Source organism: Sus scrofa, chromosome 13 (genome assembly GCF_000003025.6).
Source record: "Sus scrofa isolate TJ Tabasco breed Duroc chromosome 13, Sscrofa11.1, whole genome shotgun sequence".
Taxonomy (NCBI): domain Eukaryota; kingdom Metazoa; phylum Chordata; class Mammalia; order Artiodactyla; family Suidae; genus Sus; species Sus scrofa.
The window spans coordinates 22690993-22708555 of NC_010455.5; the positions used below are offsets into that span (position 1 = coordinate 22690993).

Sequence of the window (17563 nt, forward strand, 5' to 3'; positions counted from 1 at the left end):
TAACATGATGTATAACTTTCCTGATCATTTAAAGCCTGAGACACCAACTCACATGTCATGTAGGGAACTTAAACATGCGAAGGTCATGGGTGAGAAGTCAGAGGGCATAGTGGGTGCTGTGTAGTCCTAGAGACCACAGGGGCTGTGTAAATGCTGCAGCTACTGGTCTGCTTTATAACATTGGGATCACATGGAAAGAGAGAGTCCATGTTGAAAGATCCCCAATTTTCAAGAGAAACCAGAAATCCATATTTTCATGTGATTATCCCCCCATTTTATTTATTTATTTATTTATTTTATTTTCCCACTGTACAGCAAGGGGGTCAGGTTATCCTTACATGTATACATTACAATTACATTTTCCCCCCAGCCTTTCTTCTTTTGCAACATGAGTATCTAGACAAAGTTCTCAATGGTATTCAGCAGGATCTCCTTGTAAATCTATTCTAAGTTGTGTCTGATAAGCCCAAGCTCCCGATCCCTCCCACTCCCTCCCCCTTATCCCCCCATTTTAAATGGTGGAAACTAATTCAAAATTTTTAGGAACATTTGAAGACACATTATTATTTAATGGGGCCAGGTAAGTTGCTACTAAAGTTTATATGGAAAAATAAACATGCAAGAATATCTTGGAAAATACCGAGGTGAAAAAAGCTATAGCGAACATCAGGGACTGGCCTGATTTGACAGTAAAACATATTCTAAAGCCTCTGTGATTAAAACAGTGTGCTATTGGTGCATGAATACACAGACCAACAGAACAGAATAAGAAACCCATAAATCAACTTCAGTACATATGGAAAATTAATGTACAATAAAGGTGGCATCTCAAATCACTGGGGCAAAGATTAACTTTTTAATAAATGGTGCTGGGACAACACGACAACCATGGGACAAAGAACAAGCTAGATTCTTATCTTACATCCTACAAGAGAATAAACTCCAGGTGGATCAGAGCTCTAATTATAATAGATGAAACCATAAAAGTACTACAAGAAAATTTAGATGGATTCCTTCATAGTCTGCGTGTAGGGAAATGGTTTCTAACTCTGACTCAAAATTCAGTGGCAATAAAGAACAGATTGGTAAATTTGACCACTTAAAAATTTCTTCGTGGGGAAAAAAACCATAAGAAAAGTCAAATGACAAAATAGGAGAAAATGCTTGCAATCTATATCACAGATAAAGGGCCAATATCCTTAATATAGAAAGAACTCTAGCAGTTCCCTAGTGGTTCAGTGGGTTAAGGATCCAGTATTGTCACTGCTGTGGCATGGGTTCACTGCCTGGCGCAGGAACTTCTGTACGCTGTGGGTGCCGAAAAAAAAGAAAAGAAAAGATAGTACTCTAAAATATTAGGGAAGTGAGATTTCTTAAAAATATAAAAATGAGAAAGCAACATCAATAGGCAGTTCACTTTATACATATATATATATATATATATATATATATATATATACACACAGGAAAATATGTTTCACTCACATGATAAGAGAAATGCAAATTTACAACTAGGCTAAGATACCATTTTCTTTGCAGAAGATTGGCAAAATGTTTAAATATGACAACACATCTTGTGGCTTTGGGGGAAAGAGGCACTCTCATCCATTGCTAGTGGAAATGCAAGTTGATACAATCTTTCTTCAAGGAAATTAGCAATTCCTAAGAAAACTACACATGTGTTTACCTTTTGACTCAGTTATCCAAGGATTTACCCTTAAAATAGTCCTATGCAGTATGGTTTTAAAAAAAAAATGAGGAAGGGAGTTCCCCAGTGGCACAGTGGGTTAAGGATCCAGTACTGTCACTACTGTGGTTCAGGCTGCAGCTATGGCACAAGTTCAGTCTGTGGCCTGAGAACTTCCACACATCAGAGGAGTCACCAAAGATATGTATATGAGGAAAATCTCTATGAACTGAAATGGAGTGATTTGCAGGCTATATTGCTAAGTGAAAAAGAAAGGCCCAAATAAGTATCTATTGTATGCTACCTTTTATGTAGGAAATGAGAAATCGTAATATATCCATGTATGTGCTATTTATACAGAACAAGAAAGCAAAACCCAGGAAGGATAAGCCAGAAACTAATGAGTGTGAGCAGCTAAAGCGTTAGGGTAGAAGAAACAGAGTCGAGAGGATATGGGGTTGGGTGAGGTACAAAGTGTGGGGCAGCGGCACTTCTCTGAGTGTACCTTTCTGTGAAGTTCTAACTTTGGGGACTATAAAAACTTTTTATTTATCCCCCTCCCCCCAAAAATCAAACACATGGGGAAAAAGCCTAAAAGAGAATACAAACAGAAAAAAATGGCCCCGACCTGGGGGTGGAGGAACAAACCCAAATAACATTTGAATAAAGTATTTGGACAAAAGACAAAGATAACTGTTAAACTGTTAATACTGAAGTCCACTCAGTGGGATGGATTTTTTTGGAATGGTTTAGCAATTCTGCAGATACTTGCTGGGTCGTGTAAGACTGAGCATACAACTAAATTATGGATTATAGGAGTCAAGTTTCTCATTGCCAGAGATGGAAGTTTCAAATATGGGAAGAGAAGAGGCTATAATGAAATGTGTGGTGTTAGTTAGGAATTGGATGAACAGAGAAACAAATATAGATATAGATGATAGATAGATAGATAGATAGATAGATAGGAGATAAATTTATATAGCTGTGTCCACTGAGTAAGCCTAGAAACAATAACACCCCAGTAGCGGTGAACACACATCTAACACCCAGATCTTGGTCTCTAAAGGCTCCAGTGAAAAGAATCAAGGCTCCCGGAGTTCCCGTCATGGGCGCAGTGGAAACGAATCTGACTGGGGACCTTGGGGTTGCGGGTTTGATCCCTGGCCTCACTCAGTGGGTTAAGGATATGGCGTTGCCATGAGCTGTGGTGTAAGTCGCAGATGTGGCTCGTATCTGGCGTTGCTGTGGCTGTGGTGTAAGCTGGCAGCTACAGCTCCGATTTGACCCCTAGCCTGGGAACCTCCATATGTCGCAGGTGCAGCCCTAAAAGGACAAAAGACAAAAAACAAAAAAAAAGAATCAAGCCTCCTTAGACAGATAACAGAGTCAGGACCAGTGCAGGTAAAGGATAAGATGATCCTGGAACATCTTGTTGGCCAGAAAGTCAGGAAGAGCTCAAAGAATAATGAGCAGATGTCAAACACACACAAAAACCAACTTGAATGGAGCCCACTTATCAAATGGGGAAAATCCTGCTAAGACTACCATTTCAGGCAAGAATCATCAACAGGTACTAAAAGTAGAGACTAAACATTTTTTCTTTGTCTTTTTGTCTCTTTTAGGGCTGCACTTGAGGCATATGGAGGTTCCCAGGCCAGGGTTCCATTCGGAGCTGTAGCTGCCAGCCTGTGCCACAGCCACAGCAACATGGGATCTGAGCCACATCTGTGATCTATACCACAGCTCACGGCAACGCCAGATCCTTAACCCACTGAGCAAGGCCAGGGATCAAACCCCTGTCCTCATGGATGCTAGTCGGGTTCGTTAACTGCTGAGCCATGATGGGAACTCCAGAGGCTAAACATTTGATGAGAGGAAGGATATTTGCATTGTCTCAAAGCATTTCCCCACAAAAAGCCTTTTCATTAGAAAGGGGAAAGCACAAAGGGATAAAATTTACAGTGGGATAAAATAAACCTTAGAAACACTGCCTTAAGCAAATAATCCCAGTTAATATTACCAATAGTGTTACCAGTCTTGCCACAGGAAAGCAATATGACGTGCCTCTTCATGTGATGCCCTCGTAAGAACACAGCATCACTTCTGGACCACTCCTGCCAAGAATGCATAACCTGAATCTTATCTTGAGGAAACAACAGGCAAACCCTTGTTAAGGAATAGCCTGTAAAATAACTGGCTTGTACTCTTTAAAACTGGCAAGGTCACGAAAGACAAAGACCAAGGAACTGTTTCCAGATTAAAGGAAATAAAAGAAACATGACAGCATAATCCTAAATTGGATCCTGGACCAGAAAAAATAAAATTTTTCTTGTTATAAAGGGCAGAATGGGTCAATTGGTGAAATGTGAATGAGGTCTGTAGATTAGATAATAATTCTGTAACAATGTTAATTTCCTGATTGGATAACTACATGGTTATACAAGAGACTAGGCTTGTTTTTTAGGAAATATTCACTGAACATTTAGGAGTAAGTCTGCAACTAACTCTCAAATTGCGCAAGTGGTAATAAGGGAAGATGAAAAGTTAACATTTGGGGAGTTCCCAGTGGCCTAGTGGTTAGGGATTAAGCATTGTCACTGCTGTGGCTCAGGTCACTGCTGTGGCACAAGCAGTTCCTGGCCCAGGAACTTCTGTATGCCAAGGGCATGACCAAAAAAAGGTTAACATTTGGAAATCTAGTTGAAGGTATATAAGAATTCTTTTTTTTTTTTTTTTTTTGTCTTTTTGCCATTTCTTGGGCTGCTCCTGCGGCACATGGAGGTTCCCAGGCTAGGGGTCGAATCTGAGCCATAGCCACTGGCCTACACCAGAGCCACAGCAACTCAGGGTCCAAGCCATGTCTGCAACCTACACCACAGCTCACGGCAACACAGATCCTTAACCCACTGAGCAAGGCCAGAGATCGAACCCTCAACCTCATGGTTCCTAGTTGGATTCGTTAATCACTGAGCCATGACGGGAACTCCAAGAATTCTTTATTCTTACAAAGTTTCTGTTAGTCTATAATTATTTAAAAACAAAAACAAAACAGAAGTTCCCATTGGGGCTCAGTGGGTTAAGAACCCGACTAGCATCCATGAGACTCAGGTTCAATCCCTGGCCTCCCTAGTGGGTTAAGGATCCAGTGTTGCCATGAGTTGTGATGTAGGTTGCAGACATGGCTAGGATCTAGTATTGCTGTGGCTGTGGTGTAGGCTGGCAGCTGCAGTTCCAATTTGACTCCTAGCCTGGGAACTTCCATATGCTGCAGGTACGGACCTAAAAAGCAAAAAGCAAAAATAAAACAACAACAAAAAAAACCTATTGTGAGAATCTGCACTGTACAAGCAAAGACAAAACAACAACAAACCATGTTTGCCACCAGCAGGGGCCTGGGGGCTGCCAGTTTGCAGTCTCCAGTTTAAAGCTATTTTCTTGAGTTGATTTTGAGGGAGGTCTTGCTGATAACAACCATTGCCATGGCTGAAGAATGCTTTCCCGCATCTGGAACTTGTAAATCAGCTTAGCACCAACAAGGAAGCTGCAGAGACAGCCCTTATATAAATAATCAATTTGGTAATAAAGGAATTTAAATGTGAACAAAGCCCCAGTCCTCAGAACTGAAGAAGAGCAGCTGTGGTCCAGGCAGCCTTCCCTGGCAGAAGTCCTGCATTTCAGCTGCCTTTGAAGAGATGCTGCAAGCAACCTTGCTTTCTGGCTTCTGATCTCAGCCAAACGCATCATGGAGGGCAGCGGGGCGGGGTTAATCTAAGAATCTTTCAGAACCCCACCTATGAGGAAAATATGTTTGTATAAGTAAAGGAAAAAAGAAACTTTAGGAGTTCCCGTTGTGGCACAGTGGTTAACAAATCTGACTAGGAACCATGAGGTTGCGGGTTCGATCCCTGGCCTCTCTCAGTGGGTTAAGGATCTGGTGTTGCTGTGGTGTAGGTCGAAGATGTGGCTCGGGTCCCGAGTTGCTGTGGCTCTGGCGTAGGCCGGCAGCTATAGCTCCAGTCAGACCCCTAGCCTGGGAACCTCCATATGCCGACGGGAGCAGCCCTAGAAAAGATCAAAACAAAAGAAGAAAGAAACTTTAAACTTGAATTAAGTTAGGAAGGAAGAAAAATGTGTTTCCAGTATTGGAGGGGAAAATGTGGGTTTTGGCACATCAAGGTTTTCTGAGTAGCAGGGCCTCCTCCCACATGCTCCTCCTCCGTGCAGCATGTGGGATGGTCTTATCTGAGGGTGCAGCCCAATCTGCCAGACCCAGGATGTGTTAAATCAGTTTGCATTCTGATCCAGGGGACATTGCTGCTACCTCGCCCTTCTCACTCTGAGATTGTACTTTCCTGATTGAGGAAAGTAAGTCCAAAGCCCAAGGTGAGCACAGGCCAAGAATCCTAAACCCAGGAGTTCCCATTGTGGCTCAGCAGGTTAAGAACCCAACTAGTATCCAAGAGGATGCAGATTCAACCCCTGACCTCACTCGTGGGTTAAGGATCTGGTGTTGCTGCAAGCTGTGGTGTGGGTTGCAGATGCAGCTTGGATCTGGCGTTGCTGTAGATGTGGTGTAGGCTGGCAGCTGTCGCTCTAATCTGACCCCTAGCCTGGGAGCAGACCCCACATCCACACACCTGGACTCTCCTCAACCTGTGCATCCCGGCTGCATCCTTAACCTCCCCCGAGCCCCTGTGGACAGCCACCCTCACCAATGATGGTCATTCCTCATCACTGATAAGGTCTGTCCCCAAGAAACAGATTCAGTGAAGAAATGCATGCTGATCTTAGAGGCGGGTTCAGAGCTGCTCGAGTAGGAAATCATGGGCCCCGGGGTACCCCGAGTGTGTTCTAAAACAGTGCTGGTGGGTGTTACAGACTTCAAGTCTTCATCTGTCCCCTTATCCTACAAATTTCTCACTCCGTGAAGGAGAAGATGCATTAAGCCCTTAAAGCACCAGGTCCTTGGCAAGGGCCCCTCCTGCTCAGGTCCAAGTGCAGCATAGAGGTGGGTTTGAACATCTGACCTATGAGCAGCCCAACCACTGGCTGGCCAGTGGTCTGGGGGTGGTCTGGCATGAACAGCCCTGCCCAGAAAGGAAGGATTGGCAGACTGAACATTCTGAAGCTGGCCACGCTCTTCCATCACCTTGCCATCCTCCTGTCAAGAGGTGGAGTCCATTTATCTTCCCCCTGAACCTGGACTTGGTGGTTGCCATGGTGAACAGAAGGCAGTAGAAGTGGCTCTGAGGAATTTCTGAAACTAGGTCATAACTGTCATATGGCTTCCTCCTGGGTCTCACTCTCTCTTGGAGGACACTCACCCTGGCACCTCAGCCACCACAATGTGAGTAAGTCCAGGCCACTGGAGAGACCATCATTTTAAAATGTGTGTTTTATTATTCATGACAGAAGAACAAAAGGTGATTGCCACTGAAAGGACAGTTTGTTATGCACAGAGTTTCCAAGAGCAAGGGCCAAGAGGAGCACCATGCCTCTGGGAGATGGGGTCGGGGCACACAGGGAAGCACCAGGGTCAGTCGGGAGGCAGAGAGAGAGGAAAACTGGCAAGAGGCTTTACTGTAGTTTCCATGGAAAGGAACAGGTGAGCAGGATTAGCAGGTTTAGGATGGGCTAGTTAGAATAATCGCAGTGGGCTCTGGGGTGGAGGGACTATCTCTAATTGTCTGAGACCTGGTCCTGAGGTGATTAGGGAGATAGGGGCCTGGAGTATAATAGCTCCATGAAGGATGCAGCTGGGGAAATGGGCTCTGGATTGATTGGCTGGCATATGAAAGACGTGTTTATAAGGCAGTTTTTGCTTTCTCTAGCAGAGGGGTGGGCAGTCGCTCCAGAGTCAGCAAAGCCTCAAGGTGTCCAAACATCAGAGCATAGCAAATAACAGACATGGCTAATCTAACCATGTAGGTTTCCCAGCCGAGAGCCCAAGGGTCTCAGCCTACAGCTGACATCAACTGCAACATGACAAAGTGAGCCTTCAGATGATTCTGGCCCCCAGCCTTCAGGCAGCCCAGGTGATACCATGTAAAGCAGAGATGGGCTATGCCTGTCAAGTCCTGCCCAAATTGTAAGTCATATGCCCAGGAATATTTTTTAAGTTGCTAACTTTCAGAGTAATCTTTATATAACCACAGTACCTTGAACAATAGCAATTAACCAAGCCAAACAAATTCTCTCTCCAGAATTTAAACTGGGAGTTAGGAGAATGAGTTGCTAGCAAGAGACAAGTGGTTAGACCCTAAGAGAAGCAGCAATGGAAGATCCAGATGAGTCAAATTCATGGCAAATGACTTCTTCTGGAATAACAGGAGTGCTTGGCTGGAGTGGCGCTGGTCAGTAGTAGGATGTCTTCATCCCTGAGGCCTTGGGTTGGTGGGTTTCTCCAGGGTCTGAGCTGGGCTCCTGTGAGGCCCTGGATGGGGCAGAGACCCCTGCTCTGAGACCTTCATGCTGACCCTTCCCTAAGAGAGTCTCTTCCTTGCAGCTGAGGGAGCCGCTCCCCCTTGGCAGCACCTGGGACCCAGCCAGAGCTTGGCATATAGAAAGCAAGCAGGATGGGGGATACCCACCCACCTTCATTTCTCCTGCCACAGGCCATCAAGGGACTTGTAGAGACAGAAAATGTTAAAGAGTTTGGTGAACACTCAAGATCTGGCCATATCCATGTGGCTAGAATCTCCATTTCTCCAAAAATCTTTTAATATTTTTAAAATGATTGTAATTGTCACAAAATGTCCAGAAAGTTCACTTTCTCAGTCCCAATGCCAAGCTCAGACCTGGACAGATGTTCCCTTCTGGTTTGCACTCATTCCAGAGCCTTCTGGCAACAGACCATCATCTGCATGTCCCTGCCTGCAAAGGCAAGGCCCAGAGGAGGGAGCACTTGCCAGTGGGGGGGGGGGCGGGCGTGCAGGGGTGCAGGAGGATGCAGTGAGCCTGAGTGTGGCAGGGGGTGGTGGGGGGACGCTAAGGAGGTGGAGGGAGGATGGGGGAGGGACAGAAGGAGGAGGAGGAGGGCGGGAGAGCAGAGTCAGGAGATGGGCTGATTTACTGAGATCTTATATTTTTACCCTCTCTGTATTCTCCACTCCCCTTGTTCCAAAGGAGATAGCCAGGCCTTCTCTCCCCCCAAGACTCTGGGGGAGTTTGTGTGAAAAATAGAAACTGCCTGCAGACAATCCCTTGCTTTCCTTTGTGTTCATGTACATGAAGAAGGGTCCAAGACCAGGAGGGCAGGGACGGGGGGTTCCAGGGGATCGGTAGGGGCAGGGTGGTACTTGGCTGGGCTGGGCCAGAGAGAGCCAGAGGGCGAGGGAGGGCAGTGCCAAGGTGGCAGAAACCAGCCTGGGCAGACAGCATTGTCACGTGCGTGCCCTGTGTCCTGGCATGCATTTGAGCCCATGTGCGAATGAGCTTGTTCCTGTGTGTGCCAAGATGTGTGTTTGTGACCAGACCTGCCCATGAAATATGTCATGCCACAGACTGTGAGCATGTCTTGGTCCATCCCCCTTGGTTTACGCAGCCTCAGCAAGCACAGGTCAAGTAGCAAAGAGGGGACCTGGGGCTGGGCCAGCCCCGGGGGATGAGGAACCTGGCTGAGCAGCCTCCACCAGCCCGGCCAGGTAACACCTGATGCTCGATCCAGGGCAGGTGTCAAAGGGGCAATCCATGTGGGGGCTAGAAGGATGGGGCCCTCCCCAGGGGGTCCACTGGCTCCAGAGTCTCCGAATCAATCTGAGACTCTGGGACTCCACCCCTTCAGGAGCCAAAGCCACTCCCGCCAATGATGCAGATGCAAGGCTGCCCTGCCCACTCTGTCCTGTAGCTCTTCCTTTGTAACAGGTTTTCAGGGTGAGGCCATGTCTTCCCCACACTCAAGGCTCCAGGGAGGACCTGAACGCAGGGCTGTGTCTACTCCATCCACCCAGGTTCTCTGGCCAGGGCAGGTCTGGAATTTTGGAGGTAGAAGGGAAGCGGCTAGGGTGTCCTCTTCCAGGAAGGCTTCTTGGATTTCTGAGTACCCTGATGATGTAAGATCTCAGCCCCCAGCCCCAGAGTCTATCTCAGACCCAGCTGTGTCTTGCTCTCACATTCCCCCAAACCCCCTCTGACCACCACCTTTATTCCAGGCATCCTGTTCTGTCTGTGCTTGGGACCCCTGGCTAACTGCCTTTTTCTCCTTCACCAGCAACCAGCATTCACTCTGCCATTTCCCCTCCCATGCCAAGACTGGCTGCCAAGTGAAACACATCACTCTAATTCCCCTGCCCTCCACACCTCCAGACAAGCTCACAGGCCCTCACATTCCTGAGGGATTTTCTGTTAATACCCTGAAGAAACCTGAGCAGCTGTGCACATCACAACAGCTAGGTGAAATGGGGGACACAACTGAGCCCACTCTGGCTAGGGTATACCCCAGGGAGCTGGCAGGGTGAGGGGCCAGCTTCCCTCTCCACCTGGGCACACGAAAAGGACTTCAAAACATGGGGGCCACCAGAGGGCGGGCTACACCTGCTGGTCCACTGGGCCATTTCCGGGGGGCCTTAGTCTTGCGAGTTGAAGTGTCTCCAGATGGGAAGGATACTGTTCACAGGTCCCACCTGTGGAAGAGATGGAAAACGTCCCTGGGGACAAGAGCAGAGGAAGACAATGGCTGGGAAGCCCAAGTGTCAGTGGACATACCCATTTGATGGGAGGGACCCATGTGTGATGGGAGAGAGAGGGTTTTGGAAAGCAAGAGTCAGGATGTGGGGGGTGGAGGGCAGCAGTGTTAAGGGCCAAAAATAGATCTGTTGGGAGCCTTAAGGATGATGTTCTGGAGCAACTTGAGTGGGAAGACAAGATAGAATGTCTTGGGCATAAGGAAGCCCTGGGGCTCCCCAGTAATTCCTTGATCCTCTAGGTCATGGGAGGGCAGTGAGAGTTCACACCTTGCCCCTGGGGACCTCCAGCTCCTCCACTCAGGGGAGGTGCTCCCAGACCGATCTACCCCTGGCCTGTAGGGGGGTTTCGTTACATGAGCCAAAAGAGTCTCCCTTCTATTGTTGCTTATGCTGGCTTGAGTTTTTCACTTCAACCCACAGTTCTGAACTTAGTCTCTTAAATGATGCCTGTTCCTGGCTCAAGTATTAATGGCTCCGGGTTACCCATGGGTTAAAATCCAAACTCAACCTGGCCTTTCAAGACCCCAACCTCTTCCCCCATCATTATGTTTTCCTGGTTCTTATATGCAGCCTTCTCTGTGGATACCGTGGATGGGAAAGTGCTCTTACTCAGATTCTGAGGGCTCCAGAAATGACTTTGTTAGCATCATTTCTTTTGTGGGGACTCCCTGCACTGCCAGGAGAGTAAATCCGTTCTATTTTGTGCCATCCTTTGATTATTCCCCTGCCTCTTCCACTAGGCTGTGAGCTCCTTGAGGACACACTGCCTACTGCATTTGGCCCAAGCCTGGCACACTAAAGGACCCAATATACACTTGGAGGATATATGAAAGGACCTCTGTGGGGGTGGCTCATCCTGCCTAAGTTATGGCAGGGCTATGGGGAGCTGATTTCAAACTCTGTGTCTGGTTCACAGTAGGAGAAAGGGAAAGCTGCCTGGCAGAACCTCCTCCAGGTCCCACGGTGACCCCAAGAAAGACACTGTGGGCGGGCTCAGGTTTGTACCCACCTGACTGACCATCAGGAATCTGCCCAGATCCTGCTTCCACTCCTTTCCCGAGGGGATACTTGGTGCCCTCAGGCCCTGCTCCTGAAAGGAGTTGGGAAGACTAAGCCAGAAGCACATGCAGTTAGATGCTGAGAAAGACAGAGACATAGATACGCAGGTGCTGAGACAGAACCAGGTCGCAGACACACAAAACGGGAGACTGAGACGCCCACAGAGAAGAGAAAAAGCAGACCAAGAAGAGAGCCTGTAGGGCTGAGAGCAGGGCAGGGGCAGGCTAGGGATAGCACATCCAGAGAGCATTGCTGTCCACTCCTTTCTGGATTCATGCAGCATCTTCTCTGGGTTTCCCTGCCTCTTGCATAGCCCTTGACCCAACCTGTCGAGCAGCAGGACCTTTCTAAACATATACTGAATATTTCATTCCCCCAATCCCCAGAGTAAGGCATAGGAACCTCTCCTGAGTTAGAAGTCTCTGCTTTACACATCACCAGAGCCGAAATCTCCAGCCACTGCCGACTTTCCCTCTAGCATGCTCCCTGACCTCTAGGTCTGGAAACACGATGCTGTTCCCTCTACCTGGGACACTCATTCCCTCCCCTTCCCAGTTCCCCTTCCTCAAATCACCACCTCCCTTGGATCTCAAACCCAGTGTTCCTCTGTCAAGGGCAGGCTCTCCCTCACCCTCTGGGCAGCCTCAATTCTATCTGTCACCTTCTGGTCCAGCTGTCCCCTGGAACTCTCCCCAGGGCTCTCCCAGAGACTCCAGACGAGGTCGCCCTCCCCAATACTTCCATCTGTCCACTGTTCCTGCCCTTGGCCCTTGGAGCCAAGCTTGCCAGCCCTAGTCTCCAGCCCCCTCAACCTTAGTAGCCCAGTCTCCGCCCCCTTCCTCTTGTCCCTCTTACATTTTCCATTTACCTTTTAAAAAATATTATCCACTAAAATTTTCTATTTAATGAATTTTATTTTAAAAAATAAAAATAAAAAATTTACGATGTGGGAATGATCATGGCCACACTTTCAAGAAGAGTGTCTGACAAGGCAGGGGCAAAGACCCTGAGAGTTTCCTCTTATGCTGGTAATATTTTATTTCTAAAATAAGGTGCTAGAGATATGAAAGCCCATTATAATAGTATACTTATATGTAGAGTCTAAAAATCTCACATAAATGAACTTTTAGGAAACAGAAGCAAACTCACAGACACCTGGAAAGAAGGAGATGGGTGAGGGATGGATTGGAATTTTGGTATTAATGGATGCAAAGTATTTTATGTAGATGGATAAATCAAGTCCTATTGTATAGCACAGGAAACTATATTCAATATCCTGTAATAAACCATAATGGAAAAGCATATGAAAAAGAATGTGTATACATGTATAACTGAGTCACTCTGCTGTATAGCAGAAACGAATGCAACATTGTAAATCAACTACACTTCAATAAAATAAAATATTAAAAATAAAAATAAAAATTAAGCTAAAGAAACATATTAAATAGTGCAAGGACACTGCATGGTAGCAGTTTGGGAAATGTGACTGACCTAAGATTCTGATGTTCTGTTCAGGTCCTTTTAGATCCCTTTTCCTGTGTCTGTTTACTGCCTCCCTTTCTGGGGCTGCATGTGTTGTGGCTTCCAATGGCTAGCACCTGTCCTCTGGTCACTGGGGCCACTCAGCTCCCATTCCAGAGAGCCCCAAGTGCCTGGGGGCTTAAAACCCCTCAGGACAGCGCTTAGCTATGACTGATGAGTATGATGGCCCAGCTCCCTAACCATTGTTTTGGATAACTCTGAGACCTTCTGTCTAGAACAGAATCTAGCAGCATATAGGGGGCACGCATATAGGGGGCACTCTGTTGATGTCTGCTGAATGAACACATTTATTAATCTGATCCTTTGTAATTTCTGGAGTTTTGGTTATTATTAGGTCTTCACCATCCAAGATCACATCCGCAACCTACACCACAGCTCATGGCAACGCTGGCTCCTTAACCCACTGAGCAAGGCCAGGGATCGAACCCACATCCTCATGGATCCTAGTTGGATTCATTAAATGAACCATGACAAGAACTCCTATTTTATTTTCTTTTAAATAAACCTTATTTTTTTTCAAGAGTAGTTTTAGGTGTACAGCAAAATTGTGTGGAAGGTATAGAGATTTCCCATATATCTCATGATACATGGGAGTTTTCAATATTTAATTATTTGATCAATCTTGATATGTTGTAAGGACTAAGGTAAATACGTATTTTCTTCTCATGGTTAATCAGTTGTCCCAAGAGAAATTTTTGAATCTTTCCTTCATCTGTAAAACCAAGATACTGTCTTATCCAGGACTCATTTAGTGAGGTATTATGCAATCATTTATAATGGAGGTTATAATGATTATGTCACCACATGGAAAAATGCTCACCTTATAATTTTAACAATGGTTTTTAATAGCTATATAAAAATTATGTGAATACATAGGCAAGGACAGGGAAAATAGGGTGGTAGGGCTTTGGATGAACTTTTCCTTTGATTTCTATTAATATTTTATAGAATACAGAAGGGAAGAAGTTGAAAGAGAGCAAGTTTCTTTCTTGCTTGAACTTGAAACAAACACCTGGGTGAAGATAGGTTTTGTTTTTATTTTTCAGGTGACATCAGGAAGCTGAGGAAGATGGAGAATGCAGGTAAGGGAAAATTGTTATGGGAGGGTTCTGGAGAATATTTATTCCAAAAAAGGCCAGACAGGAGACATTCTGTGTATGGAAATCACTTCCTTTGGCCCTGTACCCCTGAGCTCCTTCCCAGCCTCATTTAAGTGAGCAGAAGCTCTGGCAATCCCCCAAGCAAAAGGAATCCAGACCTCAAGTGAGTTCAAATGCTATCATCACTTTGCCCTGGCATAATAAGATTCTTCATCAGCCAGGCAGTAGTGATACTGGTCTCTGTGCTTATATACTAAGAACTGCAGGAGAACCAGAACACTCTGCACAGCTATCTTGGAAGATCCCTCTCTGACCCCTTAGAATTCAGTAGTTTTTAAAAGTTGAACTCAGAGAAAATTTTATTTCGCCAGCCCCTGGGCCAGCCATATCCTCACAACAAAGGCGAAGAGCATTAGTCCTGGGGACACAGGCAGTCCTTGGTACCACGGGCCCCTCATGTGATCTGCACTTGGGTTAGGACGAGCATGCGCTGGAGCCTGGGCTGCTTACACCAGGGCTTGCCTTTCTAACCAAAAGCGCACTTCACTTCAACCTTCATGGCTCTGCAATTCACTGGGGTCCCTAAGGTGCCAACAGAAGAGCAGCTGAGCACATGCCAAGGCAACTGGCCCGGACCCATGCACAAACTCAAAGCCAGGATGTCACTTGAGGTCGTGGACTTGGGGCAAAATTCCACAGCTTGCCTAATTACCTTTTAGAGCAGCTCCCCTAAAGTGTTTTCCCATCCACCTCGGCCACAGGAGCCCTCTCCCAGGGCTATCTCCCACACTGGGACCCTCACTGGGCTCCACCCGTGCAGAGACCAGCTAGGTCTGTGAGAGACGTTTTTGGAAGTGAACTTGAAAACTTTGGAGAGTATCGTTGTTTATCTCAGTGTGCATGCGATTTATCTGCCTCCAGTTCCAGGCTCCAGGGGTTGGGGGGGTAAGAAAGGTCCTAAAGGCCTGACTTCCTTGAAGCCACTACAGGGACCGGGTCGCCTACAAGGCCTGAGGTGCGCGCGCAACCCGGCGGGGAAGGTGGGCCGCTCCACGCCGCAGTCCATCCACTCAGCCTGGCCCACCTACGTCACGCTCCGCAGGCCCACCCAAATCCTCCTGGTTGGTGGAGAGCGCGCGCGAGCGCCACCGACCCGCCCCCGGACCCGCCCCCCTGCGGCACTGCCCTGCCCCCGGTGGCTTACAGGGCTGCCTGTGCGGCTTCCAAGTTGGAGCGCCGAGGCGCGGGCGCGAAAGGGCTCTGACCCTCCAAGGGTGAGGGGGCGTTTTCCCGTCATGCTCGTGCTCTGGCTGTCGCCCCAAACCCAACAGTGGCTGGCTGGTCTTCAGAAGCACACTCCCTGCTCAGCTTGGCCCACCACAGGCCACCCCCACTCCGGCTCCCTTACTGCAGAGCACCGGGAAATGCCCATTTCTCAGGCCGGGCTTAACGCCCATAGCCTCCGCTCGACGCCCACAATCCCCAAGTGCCAGGAGGTTGATCCTCGAGGAGCGACCGTCCGGCACGCGGGCACTCTCCAGCTCCAGCATCCCGCGACCTGACCCCTGCTCAGTCCTGGGCCCTGTATTTGCGGACCCTTCAGGATTCCCCACTCCCTGGGACCCCTCCGCCACTCCGCATACGCTCGGGTTCCTCCGAACCTTCCTCGCACCACCGGGTCCTCCCTCTCTTCAGCGCCCTGGACCCTCCACGATCCGGTGTAAGGGACTACTCTCAGCAGCCTCTACCTCCGCAATCCGCTGGTCTCTACGCCGACATCTCTAACCACTCGCTTCTTGCGCCGGAATGCCCCACACCCACCATCTCCGCCAAGACCCCCTCACGGGATCCTCCACCCCATCCCTCACATCTACCCACTACTCCTCCCGCCTTCTCCCAGTAAATAGCCCTCCCAGGGCCTTCCTCATTCCCGCATCTATGCGATCCCTTCTCGACCCCCAGGGCCTCACTCCGAACACCGCTCCGAACCCTACCTGCACCCCCGAGAGCCCCTGCCTATCCTTCTACGCCCCTCAGACTACTCATCTGCCAGACTCCTCCCCACGGCCCTCGAACCCCAGGCAGCTCACCCCATTTCCCCAGACCTCTCTGACACCCCCATACACACCGGCCCTCATATCTACCTCCAGGACCCTTCTGGAATCCCCTACACCTCAAACCTCTCACCCCACTCGTCTGCCCAAGACCCCCTCCCGCTCTCTACTCACCTCCTTGGTCTCACCCCGCACCCCTCTCCCCCCGGGGCTGGCGGGCCGCGGCGGCGGCGGCGGCAGCGGAGGCCGGTCCCCGGGCCGGGACACACCCACCCGCCCGCCCTCCCGCTTTCCCTCGTTCCCTCCCTCTCTCCCGCCCGCCCGCCCTCGCTCCTCGCTCGCTCCTTCCCCCTCGCCCGCTCCCGCTTCCCGCGGCGCCGGGCCTCCCGCTCCGCCTCCCCGTGCGCGGCTCTCCCGGGCGCGGCTCCGGGGTTCATGGTGACGAGGCGGCGGCCGCTCCAGCCCAGGGGCGGCGGCGGCGGCGGCGGCGGCGGCGGGAGCGGGGGCGCGGGCCCGGGCCGCCTCTCCCAGAGCGCGGGTCCGGGCGGCGGGCGCGCCCGGGCGGCCGCGAGCGCCCCCCTGGCCCGCGGCCCCGCGCGCCCCCCGCGCCGCGCATCCGCGCGCCTGGCTGCCGGGGGGGCCGGGCCGGCGGGCGGCCGCCGCGCCGCGCACCCATGGACGGCCCGGCCATCATCACCCAGGTGACCAACCCCAAGGAGGACGAGGGCCGGGCTCCGGGCTCCGGCGAAAAAGGTGAGGAGGGGCGCGGGCGGGGCGGCCCGGGGGCGTGGGCACTCCCCGCGCGGCCAGAGTTGGCTGCTGGGCGCCGGCGCGGGCTGGGGGAAGGGTGCGTGGGTGCGGGTTGCGCCGCAGGGAGGCGGCCAACGTGCGGGTGCGGGCGGGAGGGGGTGTGCGCCTCTCCCGGGGAGGTTGTGATATGCGGGTGACCCTGCGGTCTGGGAGTTTGTGTCCAAGAAGTTGTGAGCGCACGCGTGCCTGTATTTGTGTTCCTGGCATGTTGGAAGCGTGTGTGCCTTGTGTATGCAGGAGACAGAGGTTGGAAGGTTGTGTGTGCACCTAACAGAGAGATTGTGAGTGTGTGTCTCTGGCAGATTGAGTTTATGTGCACTTGTGTGTTGTGTTTGTACACACACCAAGAGATGGTAAAGGCGTGTGTGTACCTAACAGATCGTGAGTGTGGATTTCCCTGACAGGCTGTGTACCTAATGTTGAGGTTTGTGTGCATCTGACTAGGAGGTTGTGAAGTGAGTGTGTGTGTGTGTGCGCGCAAACACACACACCTCCTTACCTGAGCCTGGGGTTTGTATGTGTTCACTCCCGACAGAGTTTGTATGTGCAGATGATTGTGTAACTATAGCACTCAACTGGCAGTTTGAATATGTTGTATCCATCGACTGGGAGAGTGTGTGTGTGTGC

General features: G+C 49.5%; 2 protein-coding genes across 4 annotated transcripts in view; one reads left to right on the forward strand and one right to left on the reverse strand.

Moving 5' to 3' along the window:
* LOC110256264 (translation initiation factor IF-2-like) lies at positions 5745 to 16802 on the reverse strand. Its single transcript, XM_021069198.1, has 4 exons — positions 16792 to 16802; positions 16301 to 16754; positions 11381 to 11461; positions 5745 to 10308 (listed from the first exon to the last, which is right to left on the reverse strand). The coding sequence occupies exons 1-4, from the start codon at positions 16800 to 16802 to the stop codon at positions 10252 to 10254; spliced, it is 603 nt and encodes a 200-aa protein (XP_020924857.1). The 3' UTR covers positions 5745 to 10251.
* The window catches only part of CTDSPL (CTD small phosphatase like), a 121038-nt gene continuing 120218 nt past the window's right edge, over positions 16744 to 17563 (forward strand). For 2 of the 3 annotated variants that reach the window (XM_003358363.4, XM_005669358.3), the window contains exon 1: positions 16744 to 16879. In XM_003358363.4, coding sequence (XP_003358411.1) covers positions 16801 to 16879 — 79 coding nt within the window. In that variant the 5' untranslated portion in view covers positions 16744 to 16800. The remainder of the gene's footprint in view (positions 16880 to 17563) is intronic. The other variant, XM_003132112.5, reaches the window with a different exon arrangement.

What these genes read in the sequence shown, in the direction of transcription:
- LOC110256264 (XM_021069198.1), bottom strand. An exon ending in TGCGGGGTGAGACCAAGGAG is followed by an intron (nt 11,462 to 16,300) that starts GTGAGTAGAGAG and finishes AACTCCTTTCAG; the next exon opens with GAGCAGGGCCTGAGGGCACC. An exon ending in GATTCCTGATGGTCAGTCAG is followed by an intron (nt 10,309 to 11,380) that starts GTGGGTACAAAC and finishes TCTCTTCCACAG; the next exon opens with GTGGGACCTGTGAACAGTAT.